This window comes from Rhineura floridana, chromosome 13 (assembly GCF_030035675.1).
Source record: "Rhineura floridana isolate rRhiFlo1 chromosome 13, rRhiFlo1.hap2, whole genome shotgun sequence".
Lineage (NCBI taxonomy): Eukaryota > Metazoa > Chordata > Lepidosauria > Squamata > Rhineuridae > Rhineura > Rhineura floridana.
In genome coordinates this window covers 6,547,522-6,565,407 of record NC_084492.1, presented here as the reverse complement: position 1 = coordinate 6,565,407, position 17,886 = coordinate 6,547,522, and the positions used below count along the sequence as shown (strand labels likewise).

General features: G+C 44.8%; 1 protein-coding gene across 1 annotated transcript; it reads left to right on the top strand.

Annotated features, from left to right (window-relative positions):
• Positions 1-2,313: 2,313 nt before the first annotated feature.
• On the top strand, positions 2,314-15,930 carry LOC133369036 (chymotrypsinogen 2-like). Its single transcript, XM_061593863.1, has 7 exons — positions 2,314-2,401; positions 2,949-3,052; positions 4,537-4,616; positions 10,608-10,686; positions 14,170-14,350; positions 14,690-14,823; positions 15,725-15,930. The coding sequence occupies exons 1-7, from the start codon at positions 2,350-2,352 to the stop codon at positions 15,884-15,886; spliced, it is 792 nt and encodes a 263-aa protein (XP_061449847.1). The 5' UTR covers positions 2,314-2,349; the 3' UTR covers positions 15,887-15,930.
• Positions 15,931-17,886: the final 1,956 nt, after the last annotated feature.

The window sequence follows — 17,886 nt, the reverse complement described above, 5'->3', positions numbered from 1 at the left end:
GCAACAATAGTGGACAGACTCATAAAAGACAGCTCACCTTCCATATCAGTTTTCCTCTGCAGTGTGCAGGCAATGTTGGGTATGTTCTACGATGCCCACTTCCAATTTATACTGGATACCCTTTAGGCCTGACCTCTCTATGGGTTGTTTGTGAACCCTAGAATAGGTTCCAGAATCATCTACTGCAACACCATGCAGAGATTCCTCAGCAAATAAGAACATATAAACATGAGAAGAGCCTGCTGGATCAGGCCAATGGGCCATCAAGTCCAGCTTTGTGTTCTCACAGTGGCCAACCTGATACCCATGGGGAGCCGACAAGCAGAACCTGACTGCAGTAACACTCAAGTCCTCACTTGTGATTCCCAGCAACCGGTATTCAGAGATATACTGCCTCTGATAGTGTAGGTAGAACATAGCCATTGTGGCTAGTAGCCAATGATATCCTCCAGGAATTTGCCTAATTCTGTAAAAAGAGCAGCACTTCTGGATCAGGCCAAAGGCCCATCTGGTCCAGCTCTTCCTCCTCAAAGTCAATAGTGATGGATACAGATGCACATCATTGCGGAAGGCATTCCACAAATGGGGAGCCACTACTGAAAAGGCCGTTACGGGTCACTGTCAACTGGGCAGCCGCCAGTGGTGGTACCACCAACCACGCTTTGCCTGCCAATCAAACAGTCTGACATGGCTGATACTGGGAAAGGTGCTCTTTTGCATACTTGGTTCCCAAGTCATTTAGGGCTTTATATGTTAGTACTAACACTTTAAATTGGCCCTGGTAGCAATTTCTGTACTCTCTCTCATTTTGAGCTCTGCCACACACTCACGGTAGACACTGTGTGCTATGCCACACACCCCTTGGTGGCCATTTTGTTTAATTGGTGGCCATTAATTTTTAATTCTTTATAACTCAAAGTAATAAATATAATCTATAATATATTAAATGTTTTGATCTTTACTATGTATTTTTGATGTTTATTATCAGCTTTTAATTAAAAGTTCATCATAAATTCAATAGAGAAGGGACACAGGAAAAGGGGAGGGGTGGGACAGGCATTTTACAATCAAGAACAAGATATGAGTATTGGCACTTCATTTTACTCAGAATAGAACTAAGAAAAATTATTAAACTTGTTGATAATAATTGCCGGCATAACTGTGGTTCGATAGGATCTAACTAATAGAATCAATTAATAGTAGAGTTTGAAGGGGCCTATAAGGCCATCGAGTCCAACCCCCTGCTCAATGCAGGTATCCAAATTACTTCCATCTTTGATGGTCATGCCACCTAGTGGTTCCCACGCTTTCTCATCCATGGACCATTTGAAAATTGCTGTGGGTCTTGGAGGACAACTGAATGGTTTCTCTGCCTGTTGTAGCAATTTTAATGTACAGTTTTTAATTGTATTTTTATTCCCAGGATGCTGACTTGATGAAAGACTGGCATGCACAGGGGTGGCAACTTGCTCTTTTGGAAAAAACTGACTTGGCAATTATGAGATCGATGGACTCAAAACACATCTATAACATTTTATGAAGCCTGATTTATTTTTATACAATATGCAACAACCCTTGAGTATGGATTTCATCTTCCCTTGGCTCGTAATCATCTCCGGAAAGGCTCTTTTAGTCAACAGATTATAATTTGTAATGTGTGTCTGGAGCAAACTTGACTCTTCTCTCCTCTGTTATTGTTGCATTTGTTTTATTGTTATTTGTAAAGAAATGAAAACCAATAAAACATTATTAAAAAATAGGCAGTCACCCTCATTATATTGTTGTAGATACCTGCTAAAAAAAACTTTTTAATTTCAACAAGTTTACTCAGACACATAATTTAGTCAAGTATACTTGTTTTCAACATTTGCTGATTTTCACTCTGCATTATTTATAATTGTTTTATGTACACCACTTAGGGGTTTTTTTTATAATAAGCAGTTCATAAACATTTGCCAATAGATAAATAAATAAAAATGGCTGAAGCCATTCCCGCTAAAAAGCTTTCTTAACGTATCTCTTGTGAAAGCAGCAGCCAGGAACAGGAGGTCCCAAACCCCGAGGTCCCCAAGCCTGGGGAAAATGGACTTTCCCCAGAACCCTGTTTGCCCCTTGCCTGAAAGACCAGCCAGCACCTGCGACTGCTCTTGAGCCAGGCCACCTGGGTCTATGTCAGTAGTCCCCCAGAACTACACCATGGAACTTTCTGCTTATCTCCAAGGTCCTCAGATAAGGAAAGGCTGGGAAACCAGCTTGAGCTGACTTTTGACTTTGCCAGCCGCCCTTGGCCTCACAACATATATAAAGATTTGCTGCTCTTCGCCGTTCCTGATTCTTCCAACAAGCAAGATGGCTCCCATCTGGCTCCTGCTCTGCTTCGCTTTCCTTGGTGCTGTCCATGGTGAGCACCAGCAGGGCCTTTGGTTGCGTTGGGCAAGAGGCTAGGGGAAAAAAAGAAGACATTTTTTTTAAAAACCTTGACATACTGAGACATCTGTCCAGCAGGCCAGGCTGATGGCCTGAGCCCCCTTTTCATACCTCTTTAGGAAGCGATGCACCTGTACTTTGCTGTTCCAGGCCAGGAGTTGGTGTCTGTGAGAAGGTCAATGCAGGTAGCTCATTGTGTGTGTCATACTGGGGTCAACTTGACCCCCTCTCTGGCACCTGTGGGAGTGGATGCTGCACCACCTTGGCCAGCTACAGAATCATGGCTTCTTAAAATGTCAGGTCCTGATCTGGCTAGAAGCCCATGTGATTACTCTGTGGCAAGCAAAGGCCACTCTCTCCTTCATTACTCCCCACGTTGCAGAACTGAGCCCTGGTATTGAAAACACATGGCAGGGGCCGGTTCTTGGTGATATCTGAACTCAGACGAAGCCCTGCACGGAATTATTTTAAATCCAGGGCACGGAGTCTCTCCTGGCTTAAAAACTTCACTTTCTTGTCAGGTTGCGGCATCCCCACCATCCATCCTGTACTCAGCGGCTATTCACGAATTGTCAATGGAGAGGAGGCAGTGCCTGGATCTTGGCCCTGGCAGGTCTCTTTGCAGGTAAGAAAAGCCCTTCACATTTTGCTTAGGCTGAAGGCCTGGATGGGTGAGCAAAATGAGAAGAGGGAACAAAATTAAGTGCTCCTTCATACAATGCACAATGAACTTGAGGAATTTTCTGCCGTAAGATGCAATGATAGCCACTGGCTTGGGTGAACAAGACCAGAGATGGGGAACCTGTGGCCCTCCAGGTACAAGTCCAGGGATGGCTAACCTTTTTGGGGCCGAGGGTCACATTGACCCATAATCAACCCTCCTGGGGCCGCATTTCAAAGTGGTTGCAGCCAAACGTGGACATGGTAAAAACTGCTGCTCTGGAGGCTGCCTTCGAAAAGGCTTTCCCACCAGCTCTTCTACACAATTTAAAATCATTTTTATCATTTGTTATCCATTATTAAATTAAGTTATTTTTTCCCCCCAAAAAGGGACAAATTTGGGAGGAGACTTGGGAGCGCCACAAACTTTCTTTCAGCGTCTCAATGGAGACCCACAGGAGGACTGCTCCTGTAGGTCCTGCACTGAGATGCTCAAAGCACATGCGATGCTGATAGCACATTTAATGTTTGTTGGAAGTAGTACCAGCATCAGAACAGCTATATTGGCAACAAATATGTGGGAATACCTATGAAAATGGTTTGGAAGCTTCGATTAGTGCAGAATGCTCTTGCGCGATCCTCTTCCAGTAACACTGGCTGCCTGCACGCTTCTGAGCTCAATTCGGAGCGCTGGTTTTGATCTATAAAGTTCTTTACAGCTCAGGACCCCAACATCTTCCGGAACGCCTCTCCTGAAATGAACCTACCTGGATGCCAGAGCTTGGAAAAGTTACTTTTTTTGAACTACAACTCCCATCAGCCCCAGCTAGCATGGCCACTGGATTGGGCTGATGGGAGCTGTAGTTCAAAAAAGTAACTTTTCCAAGCTCTGCCTGGACCCTTAGATCTTCTTCTGAGACCCTTCTCCAGATCCCCCTGCCAAGGGAGGCTTGGAGGCTGGTGAAAAGGGACAGGGCCTTTTCAGTTGTGGCTCCCCATCTGTGGAATACACTCCCCAGTGAGTCCCACCTGGCACCTTCATTGACAACTTTTTGGCACCAGCTAAAAATATACCTTTACCCCAGGCATTTTATAGACTTGAGATGAAATGATGTTGTCTCTTATTAGTATGCTGCCAAAACTTCCTGTGACTGCGTAGGGGGTGTTGCTGTGTTGTTTTCATAGTGTGATATATCAAGTGACAAATAAATCTATGATGATGATGATGATGATGATGATGATGATGATAATAATAAATGGCAACAGTGGTGATACCTCTGTATGAGCCTCACTGTTAAAGGCCAATGTGTTATTGATAACCTTTTGGCTCCTTCCAGTATTGACCAGTCCACTTCAAAGAGGACTAGTGCACTACAGAAAGTACACCCTGGAAGTCAGGGGCTCATTGGGTCATTTCCATTTGCTCACCTGTTCCCCTCCATTGCTCAGGACAGCACTGGCTTCCACTTCTGCGGAGGTTCTCTGATCAATGAGAATTGGGTGGTCACTGCGGCCCACTGTAATGTCAGGTAAGAGAGACTCTGTGAACAACCTCTGGGGCAAGAAACCCATCTCCACGGAGAGAGGCTCTGGGGCTCAAGATAAAAACAGGGAGTCCAGTTTGCTGGAAATCCAAGCCTTCTAATTCTAGAGGGATGTGCATGTACTGATGGCAGTGAGAGAAGTGTACTCTGCATGCACTTGGAGGCACACTTTACTTTTCTCAACGTTTCTCGTAGTTTTTGCTGTCAGGATCTCCTTCTAAATTTACTGTTCAAGTTGCCCCAACGTGGGAAATAAAGGGAGTGGAAAGGTTTTCTTCCAAATTAATCAATGATCAAAGAGGCAGGATGGGCTTGGATCAAGCTGAACAGAAGTGGAATCTTCCATCCTTGTCCTGGGCTGGATGAATCTGCCCATTGCATTTCCCTCAGTTTCTCATTTTTCCAAACTTAAGCTCAATTTGCCTTATTTCTGCATTAATGTTTATTTATTTTTAAATCCTCATGAAAATTCATCAGCATTTTGGTGTGAATTTCTCCTAATATGCACATTTTCGTATGTAATTTTTCCTATGTAATTTTGGGGAGAGAATGCTGCAATTGTAGGTGATTTGGGGGAAGGGTTGTAGTCTCAGTGATAAAGTATCTGCTCTTCGGCACCTCCAAGTAGGGCTGGGAATGTCCTAGCCCACATTCACATCAGACATTTATTCCACTGTTATTCCACTTTAAACAGTCATGGCTTCCCCCAAAGGATCCTGGGAAGTTTAGTTTGTGAAGGGTGCTGAGAGTTGTTAGGAGACCCCCCTGTTCCCCTCACAGAGCTACAATTCCCAGAGTGGTTTAATAGCCTTCCAAGAAAACTCTAAAAGTGTAGCTCTGTGTCCCCCTCCTGGTTTTATCCTCACAGCCACCCTGTGAGGTAGGTTAGGCTGAGAGATAGTAACTGGCCCATGGTCACCTAGTGAGCTTCATGGCGAGCAGGGATTTGATCTCCCAGGCCCCAGTCTGACACTGAGTCTAACCAATCTGGCAATAACCATAGCCCAGATCCTACTTTATATTTATTCAGAAGTAAGCCTTACAGCTCCCTGCCACTGCTTCTTTAATAAATAGTTTCCTCCTTGCCTTTTTCTTTTGGAAAGGCTTCTGTCTCTAGAGCTGTAGCCTTGCTGAATAGACCCTGGATTAGCCAGTTCTTGGCTAATTACTAGTTTCTTGTTTGCAGTCAGAGAAATTGTTCAATACTTTGTTGTATCTGTTTTACTACTGAGACAGCAAAATTACACTCAACATAAAAATAAATAGATGGGTGGATGTTTAGAAGCACTGTATTAATTCTCCACACTATTTTTGTGGTGTAGTACTTCTAAAGGCTGCCCTTCTTTTTGGCTGTTGAGATTGCTGTCACTGGCTGAAACTACCGTAAATTGGGACAGTTACCCTGGGCTGGTTCACACGGAGATTTAATGTGAGATGGGTGTCACCTGCACCCCCGTTTAATTTGCACAGTTTACATGATGTTGCAGAGAAAGGGAATGTGTGTTGCTGCTTTTCCCTTTAAATCCGAATCAAAGCAACCTGCTGAAAATGCAATAAGTGAAGGAAAAAACATCTCTCATTCGCTGCGCTCCTCCCATGTAGGCTCTTTCCTCCGGTTTTTTTTTTGCTGGGAGGTGGATTGTCACTTCAGATACCCCCCTTTCTCCACCCACTAAACTCTCCACGAGTTTCATTTTGCTTCCAGAGGCTTAACAAGACACTTCCAACTGCTCTGTCCTCCTGCATTTACTACAGCCTTCCTCCCCCTCCCCTTTCCTCCCTTAAGTTCTTTCCCTCCCCTTGCTCCTTGAAACCATTGAGAAGCCCCCCACACACACACACAGATCCTTTTTTTTAACAAAGGGGTTTACTGATCAAATCAGTTTCCAGTCAAATTACCCCCCTTCTGCAAGCGAGCCATGCAATTGATAAGAAACTATGAAACTGACAAAAACCTCTTCCCTTCTCTATTAGCAAGATCCATACTGTGGAGGGACCAAGCATGTAAAACAGGGCGTGGGAAGTTGATGTGACAGAACACACACACACACAGAGCTTGTTTTTTTAAAAAAAGGGTTTCACTGATTAAATCAGTTTCCTGTCAATTGCACCCCCACCCTCTGGGAACCCTGCAATTGACAAGAAACAATGAAACTGACAAAAAAACCCCATTCCCTTCTCTATTAGCAAGATTGATACTCTAGAGCAGCCTTTCCCAACCAATGTGCCTCCAGATGTTGCTGGACTACGACTCCCATCTTCCTGACCATTGGCAATACTAGCTGAGGCTGATGGGAGTCGTAGTCCAGCCACATCTGGAGGCACACTGGTTGGGAAAGGCTGCTCTAGAGGGACTAATAATGTAAAACAGGGGGCAGGGGCACAAAACAAAATATTTCCCAGAGGAACACCAACTAGTGTGAATGGAAAACAGTGGATGTGAAGCTGTAAGTGTGAACCTTGCAGATATATTCTTGATGGCAACAACTGCATCTTTAATTCAAGTTCAGCTCCTGTGTGAATGAGCCCCCTTTCTTTTTTTTCTTTTAATTGGATTTTCAATTGGTATAAGTAACATAATGAAGCACAGCATCAAGTCTGCAGAGATAAGAATGTCCTCCCCTCCCACCCTAGGATACCCTTTATTACAGAATTTTTGTCAATCACTTCTCATAGGCAAGACATATTTTGGTTGCAAATGGCAAAAAAAAAGTATAAAGTTTAAACTACAGTAATACCTTAGTTAATGTAGCACATGTGTCCCTGGACATTTCTTCTTTCACAGAAACTTTGATACCAGAGGTAGGAATAACATGGAAAGAACAGGGATAGGTTTCTACACCACAAAAAAGAGCAGTTCAACATGTTTCAGCAAACGTTTTGTTTAAAACTAACAATACATATGTCTGAAATGAAACAACAGGCCAGGTAAGCCTTGCATACATTCCAGCCACGTGTGAGAGACCTGCCTGCAGCAGCTGCAGTCCAGTAGACAAGGAGCCACATTCTGACTTTGTCAGACTGTGTGTTCTCCTGCCCCTAAAACAGACTTTGATAAAAGGAGCTTTTTCCTTGAAGGATTTCTTAACTGAGATATTACTGTATTCGTAAGTCTTTGAAAGGCTTCAGGACTTGATGATTTGTGCTTTCTGCTGCCATAAAAGCAATAAACGGCCCCCAGTCTGCTGTGAAATCATCCTTTTTCTTCTTTCGTTTGGACATACACAACTTTATCATTGCAGGGCAATTTCCTATCATTTTTCATACCAACAGTCCACAGTCAGTCCCTTCAGCTCTCTCCAAAAGCAGCTATTATGGTCCTGGCCTCTATCAGCATAAAACTAATCAGCTTCTTATAAAGGACCTCAAGATTATCTCCCAAACATAGGTTTAATAGTGCCAATTCCAGAGTGAGAAGGAGTTTTTGGCCAGTTATTTTTGTGAACTCTTCCATGATATAAATCCAAAACAATTGTACCATTTTACATTCCCACTGTAGGTGCTTATAAAAACCCAAAGCACCGCATTTCCTCCAACAGGTGGGGGAAGAGATTTTCATTATTGGGGCTAGTTTTAGCAGGGTTTTTGGATTATTTTTAAGGCTGTCTCTTGAAATGAAGTAGCAACTGATTTATAAGGAAACTTTAGTCATACCTCTCTTTATCAATTTTTATTCCCAGCTCGAATACCCAGTCTATTTTTAGGGACATAACATTCCCCATATCCTTATCTAACAAAAATTTATACAGCTTCGAAACTAACCCCCTCTCGTTTGATTCACTATACAAAATAAAATTTCCCCCGGCAGTGAAAGCCCAGGTCCCTTGCGCCAGGACACCTGGCTTCCAAACAAAGGAACTAAGCTGATATCATAAAAGCCAAGGAAAACCTTGTCCTTAAGATTTGTCCTCCAAATATCTCTGGGGAGCAGCTGTTTATTCAAACAGAAATCCCGCAAACTATAGAAATCAAAGTTCAGCAGGATCGATTCGTCCACCTGCCTGTCCGGCCAATAAAAGTCAGGATGAGAGCATGTAGGGATCAGCTGCGAAAATCCAGGTAAAAGGTTTCCTCCCTATATTTCCATGTGGTGCAAATTGGGGCCAGTGTGGAATAGGTGACACATGCTCATTTCTTGACTTCCTTTCTAATATATGGCACACCAGTTATGTTAGAATCATAGAATAGTAGAGTTGGAAGGGGTCTATAAGGCCATCGAGTCCAACCCCCTACTCAGTACAGAAATCCAAATTAAAGCATACCCGACAGGTGCCTGTCTAGCTGCCTAGTTCCATTCTCGTACCGCTCTAACAGTTAGGAAGTCTTTCCTGATGTTCAGTTGAAATCTTGCTTCTTGCAACCTGAGCCCATTATTCTGTGTCCTGCATGGAAGAGATCCTGGCCCTCCTCTGTGTGACAACCTTTCAAGGACCTGACAAGTGCTATCATATCTCTCCTCAGTCTTCTCAAGTATGTTCTCATTAGTATGTTGTTTGATGTTTTTTTCAATCTGTACCCAGTGTCTCTCATTTATGGAGTCCATAAAGGAGAGAAGATGGCGAATTTAATACGCCTCATAATATAGATGTTAATTCAGCACTCCTCACCCTCCATCCCTCACTCCTCTGTATCTGAGGACAGTTACTCTTTCTATGTCTTGGGTCAGTTGTACTGACACCCAAGAGACTGAAGATCCAGATAGAACAGGGGACCCTTGAGCGGTGATGGGTCCTAGCAGAACTAGCTTCAGGGCCCTGGGCCTCTGATGGGCCATCTCCCCACACCAGTGGTCCCTGGCAGGTTGACCAGGCAGTGGCCATCAGAAGACAACAGTGCCAAGTGGCTGGGTCTAGCTACCATTTTAATCCCCCACAATGCCCTGACAAAGCATGACTCAAGGATATTGTGGGCAAATTTAGGTAGCAGTTAGATCCAGCCAGCTGGGGGGAAAATGGAAAGGGTGCGCCAGAAAAGGCATCAACAGTGGGCCCTACTAAGCTGCTGGGGCCCCGGTAGCTGACCAAGGATTTCAAGGATGCCAAGTGCTGATGCTAACCCTGATTCCTAGCCTGAGCTGAGGACTAGGAAGTGGCTGACTCAAATCTTACCTTTACCATGAATTCAAAAGGTGGCCTTAGGCAAGCTCTTCTCCCACTGCTGCCGCTCACCCTCTCTACCCATGAGCAACATGGGGATAGCAATGTGAGAAGGACCTTGGAATTGTAGTGGATCGCAAGTTGAACATGACCCAGCAGTGTGATGCTGCGGCAAAAAAGGCAAATGCGGTTTTGGGCTGCATAAACAGAGCTATAGTTTCCAGGTCGAGGGAAGTAATAGTCCCACTATATTCTGCATTAGTCAGGCCTCATCTGGAATACTGCGTTCAGTTCTGGGCACCTCATTTTAAGAAAGATATAGACAAGTTGGAGCAGGTTCAGAAGAGGGTGACGAGGATGATAGCCGGTGTGGAGAACAAGTCTTATGAGGAAAGGTTGAAGGAACTTGGCATGTTCAGTCTGGTGAAGAGAAGGCTGAGGGGTGACATGATTGCACTCTTTAAGTACCTGAAGGGCTGTCACATAGAGGAGGGTACAGATTTGTTCTCTGCTGCCCCAGAGGGTAGGACTAGGTCTAATGGTTTTAAGTTGCAGGAGCGTAGATTCAGACTGGACATTAGAAGGAACTTCTTGACAGTAAGGGCAGTTCGGCAATGGAACCGACTGCCTAGGGAGGTGGTGGGATCCCCTTCGCTGGATGTCTTCAAGTAGAGGCTGGACAGCTATCTGTGGGAGATGCTCTAGCTGTGGATTTCCTGCTGTGAGCAGGGGGTTGGACTTGATGGCCTACAAGGCCCCTTCCAACTCTATGATTCTATGATTCTAATGCCTGCCCCACAGGGCTGTTGTAGGGAGTATTGGGAACATGATTAATGAATGAATATCTTATCTACCCTCATGACTGCTTCCTCCACTGCAGGACAAGCCACCAGGTGGTCTTGGGTGAATTTGACAAAGCCTCTCCTGCTGAGGATGTTCAAGTCTTAAAGATTGCTGAGGTAGGTAGGACAAGATTGACTTCCCAGACCTCAGGTGCCCTTGCTGTTTGCCAAGGGATTGCATGCATTTGAGGGCAGAGGGCAGGTCCTTCCACTAGATTTGCAGTGAAGTGTGCCTGTGATGGCTGATTACCCTTCTAGCATCACTCAAGTTACAATCTGAAACTGTTTTGTTCCCCATAACACATTTTCTTTTTTGGGCACTCTGTGGCAGAACCACACGGACCTTGCAATTGCTGTATAGCTGGGCTTCCTCATCCCCCAAATAACTAGATGGTACACACTCTTTTAGGGGCAAGTAATAGCATTTTTTGCTAAATTATTAGGAATTTGCAAAATCTGGACGAGAGGCGTGCCTATGTGTGGGTTGAAAAAACACATTTGCAGGATACTACAAAACGTGCAGAGTTGGTAAAAGCATAAAAAGTATAGAATACAGTAGATATTAAAAAGAAGTCTGTATCAGTGAAAGCTGCCCCATCAGACTAAATGTTTTTGAATTAAAAAGAAAAGTCTGGAGAAAGTGCTGCCCTGGGCTCCCTGTGGGAGGAAGGGTGGGATAGAAATCAATCAATTAAATAAACAAATCAGTGGTGGTGGGGGGAGAGGGTTAGGATGAAAAGAGCTATTATGATTATTCCAAATAACTTCTGCCTCCATGCTTGGACCCCATATGCTTCTGAGTATAAGTTGTTGGAAACCACAGGAGGGCAGAGTGCTCTTGCGCTCAGGTCCTGCTTGCGGGCTTCCCTTTGGCGCATCTGGTTGGCTGCTGTGGGAACAGAACGCTGGACTAGATGGGCTCCCTTTAGACTGATCCAGCAGAGCTCTTGTGTTCTTATGTTCAATGTTAGCTGGAAATAAACTTGGCATCTATTTTGTGGGGTGATGTTTATTTATTATTTATTTATTAATTAAACTTATATACCGCCCGACTAGCAATAGCTCTCCGGTCGGTGTACATAAAAAAATACAATAAAATTACACAATCTCATAAAACAGAATATATAAAAACTGTACAAACTGAAATCAGATTACAACAATTTAAAATTAAATTAGCTTACATTAAAATGCCTCAGAGAAGAGGAAGGTTTTAACTTGGCGCCGAAAAGATGATAGTGTCGGCGCCAAGCGCACCTCCTCGGGGAGACTATTCCATAGTTCGGGGGCCACCACTGAGAAGGCCCTAGATCTTGTCACCACCCTCTGGGCCTCCCTATGGGTTGGGACCCGGAGGAGGACCTTCGTAGTAGACCATAGTGAACGGGCGGGTTCATATCGGGAGAGGCATTCCGACAGATATCATGGTCCCGCACCGTATAAGGCTTTATAGGTTAATACCAACACTTTGAATTTTGCCCAGAAGCATATGGGAAGCCAGTGCAAGCGAGCCAGAACAGGTGTTATATGCTCAGACCGCTTGGTTCTTGTTAGCAGTCTGGCCGCCACATTTTGCACTAGCTGTAGCTTCCGAACCATCTTCAAAGGTAGCCCTACGTAAAGCGCGTTGCAGTAGTCCAGACGCGAGGTTACCAGAGCATGTACCACTGATGTGAGGTCTTCCTTACTCAGATAGGGACGTAGTTGGGCTACCAACCGAAGTTGGTAGAACGCATTCTGGGCCACCGAGGCTACATGAGCCTCGAGTGAGAGGGAAGAGTCTAAAATGACTCCCAAACTACGAACCTGCTCCTTTAGGGGGAGTGTAACCTCATCCAGGACAGGGTATATATCCACCATCTGATCGGAGAAACCATCCACCAACAGCATCTCAGTCTTATCAGGATTGAGTCTCAGTTTGTTAGTTCTCATCCAGTCCATTGTCGCGGCCAGGCACCAGTTCAGCACATCGACCGCCTCACCTGAAGAAGATGAAAAGGAGAAGTAGAGCTGCGTGTCATCAGCGTACTGATGACAACGCACTCCAAAACTCCTGATGACCGCACCCAGCGGCTTCATATAGATGTTAAAAAGCATGGGAGACAAAACAGAACCCTGCGGGACCCCACATTGGAGAACCCATGGTGTCGAGCAACGTTCCCCAAGCACTATCTTCTGGAGACGACCTGCTAAGTAGGAGTGGAACCACTGCCAAGCAGTACCTCCAACTCCCAACTCCACAAGCCTCTCCAGAAGGATACCATGGTCGATGGTATCAAAAGCCGCTGAGAGATCAAGGAGAATCAGCAGAGTTACACTCCCTCTGTCTCTCTCCCGACACAGGTCATCAAACACGGCGACCAAGGCCGTCTCAGTTATTCTAAACCAAAACAAAAACCCTCGAAGGTAGGAACTGCCAACGTGGTGCCCTTGGGGGCACATGTGCCCACAGAGGACTTGCCTGGCTCCCATGGGGTCATCTCCCCCTGTTTGAAATTGAGCTTGAAAGAAACATCCAGCCATAGCCAGTAGAAAAGGTTGTGGGATGTGTGTGGTGCCCACAACAGTTTCTCCACTTTGCAAATGTGCCCACAGACCCAAAAAGGTTGATAGCACTTGCCCTAAGACAGCAGACTAGAAGACAAAACTGTTAGGTGCAACTTGTTATGGGGGATGGAGTTCCCCAAATTAAATCGTTAAAAAAACTGGAGCAAACATTAATATCCCAGACAAACAGAAAATTGATCCACACTGTGACCTGGCACAAGGAAACAACATGTTTGCTACAGTAGCTACAATATATTTGCTACAATAGCCTTGAGTCTGCAGAGTTTGCAACTACTCTGGTTATAAATGTCTTATATAAGGGCATATTGCAAGAAGATGGGCTGAATATCTCTTTGGAACAAGATGAAAGCATCACGCATCGCTTAGGGTCCATCCAACCAGCAGGTTCCTTCCCACAGTGTAGTTAAGGCTAACCTAAAAGTGCCATGGTTTTGTGCAAGCCGCACTGAAGAATGCACCCTGTGTGGGCACTGGGCACTGACAACCTCTGTGGGGCCATGTCTCAAGTCTCCACTGGATGGGGCCCTCTAGAATAGCCTCTTCTTGAAAATGAGCAGAGGAAACTGAGGAACTGCTCCTGGGTTTTTCAACCTTAAAGGCATGCTGCTATTCCCTCTAGCACAGAGGGATCCATTTAGAGAGGAGCCCCACTCCTGGTTGGCTTAAACTAGTGTTCTTCAACCTTGGGTCTCCAGATGCTGTCAGCCAGTTGAGCCAGTAGTCAAGGATGATGGGAGTTATAGCATCCTACAGGTCAATCAGCATGAAAGGGGAGTGTTAGCTACTGAGAAGAGTCCAATCAGCGTGAAAGGAGGCAAGTCAGCCAGTGAGAAGACTCTTCTCAGTGCTAACATTCTCCTCTTTCATGCTTATTGGTTCCTAGGCGTTAACAAGGCTCTCATTCTCAACCACGCAGCAAAAAAAATGGGGAGGGGGCATGGCTGTGATCAACATGAACTTCTGAATTTGCCGCTACACTACTGGGGATTCAAAGGTGACGAACACAAGCTTAAACCAAATTGTTTCCTTTGGCAGGTTTTCAAGAATTCCAAGTTCAACATGTTCTCTCTTGGAAATGACATCACCTTGCTGAAGCTCGCCACTCCGGCCCAGCTAACGGCTCGGGTGGCCCCTGTGTGTCTGCCTCAGCCCACTGACGACTTCCCTGGGGGCATGACCTGTGTTACCACTGGCTGGGGCTATCTGAAACACACTGGTAATATCTGGACACTGCCCGCCCTTGGAAAAGGGCCGTGGTGCTAGCTATGTGGGGCTTGAATCCAGGTTTCTGTCAGCCTGCCCTGAATCCCCTTTTGTGGGAACCAGATGATACTGGGCAGGGGGTGGCTAACCTGTGGTCCTCCAGATGTGGCGGTGAGCATCAGCCACACTGATCTTAGCAATTAACATCTCATTTGGCCCCAGGATTCTTCCAGGGAAGCCGTGAGATTTAAATGGTATGTTTCTCATATAGATCAGCCCTGAGTTTAGCTGGGAACATGTGCATGCATGCGTACGTATCTGAAAACCTCTTCTCTCGTTTGATCTTTCCCAGACAAGGATTCTCCAGACCGGCTTCAGCAAGTGGCTCTCCCTCTGCTGACCAATGAGCAGTGCAAGAAATACTGGGGCAACCGCATCACTAACGTCATGGTCTGTGCAGGCGCTGCAGGGGCGTCCTCTTGCATGGTATGTCCCCCATTCCAGTCCTTTGTGTCTGAGCCACCACCTGACCCTATAGTGCTCCCTTTCCAAACCTGTCCCCCATGTCTCTTCCTCAGCCAGCACAGCAGCTCCTGCCTGAGATGGGATGCCCACCAACTCTTTCTTGCCTCCATCCAGCCTCCCATTTGTGTTCTTCCTTGGCCACTGTGGCTTTCTTTCCCTTGCTCCTCCTGTGCTTGATTTCTAGGAGCCAAAATGTATCTGAGGCCACATCATCTGCCCCGGAATTCCTGAACCCTAGGGCCAGGCAGTGGTTGCTTTAGTGGCAAGGGAAATATGAGCATTCGTCTAGGGATGGGGGAGAAATTTGATTCAGTTCACATTTAAAGGTGAACGTACCTAATTTGCATGGCCTGAAACAACACGCAATCCTAAACACAGCTGTCCTTCAAAATCTGCACAATTCGCACTTGTCTGAATTTTGCAGTGTAGTTCTTCAGCCACATGATGTGCACAAAAAGTGCATATACTAGTGAAAATAACATACAAAATGCATTATAGTAAGGAAGATATAAACATTCTGGAAAATACGCTTTGGAAAAATGTGTTTGTTAGGCAAAAATGTGCCTTAACGGTTGCACATAAACGGCACATATTAGAAGAAATCTGTACAAAAATACTGACGAATTTTCATGAGGACTTTTTTAAAATTGCGGCTCTGGGGAGAACTGAATTTGACTGGAAAAAATGAGAAAAACTGAGAGACACCAAAATGGCCAGATTTCCCCATTGTCTTTTTTCTTACTGCACACAGCCAGGAGGACTCAGCCCTTGCCCTCATCTCCTGACATGGGAGTTGCCAGCTCCATCATTTCTTTCCCTTGGACCCTCCCTCAACATCCTGCTGCCGTTTCTCCCCCTACAGGGTGACTCTGGTGGCCCCCTGGTGTGCCAGAAGAACGGTGCCTGGACCCTTGTTGGGATTGTCTCCTGGGGCAGCGGCACGTGCTCGCCATCCAGCCCGGGCGTGTATGCTCGCGTGACGGAGCTCCTTCCCTTTATTGAGGAGATACTTGCTAAGAACTAACTCTCCTTGACTGTGAAACAATAAAACCAGTATCTGCCATCATTGTCTGTGCTTCTTCTTGACCCTAAATGCTGCATATGCAAGATTTAATTACTTTAATTACTGCATCCTTTAATTACTGCATCCACTGATCTGGAATAGTTACTCTTATTGTCCCGATAATTTCCCCTGAACTGTGAGAACTTCCAGGAGCGGGGCTTGTAAGCAGAGCTGGAAAAAGCGTCAAAAAGGGCAGCCCAAATGGTCAAGGGGGTGGATGTTTGTTGGAGACAGAATAATCCAGGGGAAGATTTAATGCATCGTTTCTGGAATTGTATGCCTTTTTGGTAGGAAGTTTTTAAAGTTGTAAAGGTTAAACTGGTAAATGACACATCTGTATATAATTTAGTATTAAATGTAAAACAAATGCTCCTCAGATGTTTGCAAAGTATCACAGATAAGGTCATCGCAGAACTGATTACGGCATTATTAACAGCCAGTTTAGTAACAGCAAATAACTGCAAATCTTCAAAAACACAAGGTAGAATTCATGGTTTTTTAGAAAATCTGGAATATAACTTTCTTAGCCAAATCCATATTATAAGAAGTGTAATGAAGGATGTACAGTGGACAAATTTATTGAAAGACGGAGTTTGTTCATAAATTGATAGATTATGAAATTCCAAGATAATGTTCAGTCTTATGTCTTATTTAACCTTCTTTAAGTATTTGTGATCTATAAAGCTTTTTTTTACTTCTTTGAAAGTCATGTTCGTGCAGAATATGGCCATCATGGGCTAGTGGCCCCTGGTAGCTTTATCCTTAATGGATGTGTATAATCCCCTTTTAAACCATCCAAATTGGTGGCCATCCATAAATCTTGTGGTAGTTTAATTACATGGTTGAACTATGTGCTGTGGGAAGTACTTTCTTTTGTCTGATCCTGGCATAGATTGGTCTGATCCAGCAAGGCTCCTTTGGAAGGAGAAGTGCTGGAGACTTATGGTGTTGCTGTAGTACCTGTCCCCTCTTACTCTAAGCTCTATCTGTGCATCACTTTTTGGATCTCCTTCCCGAATCATGAGGGCACCATTAGAAGCTATGGGGCATATGGGAGGGGCCCACATTGTGGCTCCTCCTCACAGTGGTGTTGCTCAATTGCTTAGCACAGCCTTTCCCAACTAGTGGGCCACCAGATGTTGTTGGACCACAACTCCCATCAGCCTCAGCCAGTACTGCCAATGGTCAGGAAAGATGGGAATTGTGGTCCAACAACATCTGGTGGCCCACTAGTTGGGAAAGGCTGGCTTAGCAGTTGCAATGGTGGTATTTGCAGAAGCCACGCCATAAATCCTGATACTCAGAATTGGTGATTTTGAGTGAGTGAGTTTACCTAGAAATGGCAATGCCATTATTGATATATTATTTATTAATTAAATTTATATCCTCCCCTTCCTACTGAAGGAGCCCAGGGTGGCAAACAAAATAACTTCTAAAAAAAATCTTTAAAACATCTTAAAAACACATTTTTTAAAAAAAATCTTTAAAACAAAACATCTTCAAGACATCTTTAAAAAATCTTTAAAACAATTCCAATATAGATGCAGACTTAAATAAGATTGCTACTTAAAAGGCTTGCTGAAAGATGAAGGTCTTCAGTAGGCGCCGAAAAGACAACAGAGACTGTGTCTGTCTAATATTTAAGAGGAGGGAATTCCAAAGTGTTGGTACCACAACACTAAAGGTCTGCTTCCCATGTTGTGCGGAGTGGACCTCCTGATAAGATGGTATCTGCATGAGGTCCTCACCTGCAGAATGCAGTGATCTTTCAAGTATCTTGGTCCCAAGTGATAGAGGGCTTCATACACCAAAACCAAGATCTTGAACTTAGCCTAGTAGCTAATAGGCAGCCAGTGCAATTCTTTCAGCAGCAGGTTAACATGCTGGTCATGTCCTGCTCCAGTGAGCAGTTACAACACTGTATTTTGAACCGCTGTAGCTTTCAGATCAACCTTAAGGGC

Excerpts from the sequence above, each read along its gene's own strand:
- LOC133369036 (XM_061593863.1), top strand. The coding sequence starts at position 2,350 with ATGGCTCCCATCTGGCTCCTGCTCTGCTTCGCTTTCCTTGGTGCTGTC. Across the intron at positions 2,402-2,948 it reads TTTCCTTGGTGCTGTCCATG|GTTGCGGCATCCCCACCATC; the intron begins GTGAGCACCAGC and ends CTTTCTTGTCAG. Across the intron at positions 4,617-10,607 it reads GCGGCCCACTGTAATGTCAG|GACAAGCCACCAGGTGGTCT; the intron begins GTAAGAGAGACT and ends CCTCCACTGCAG.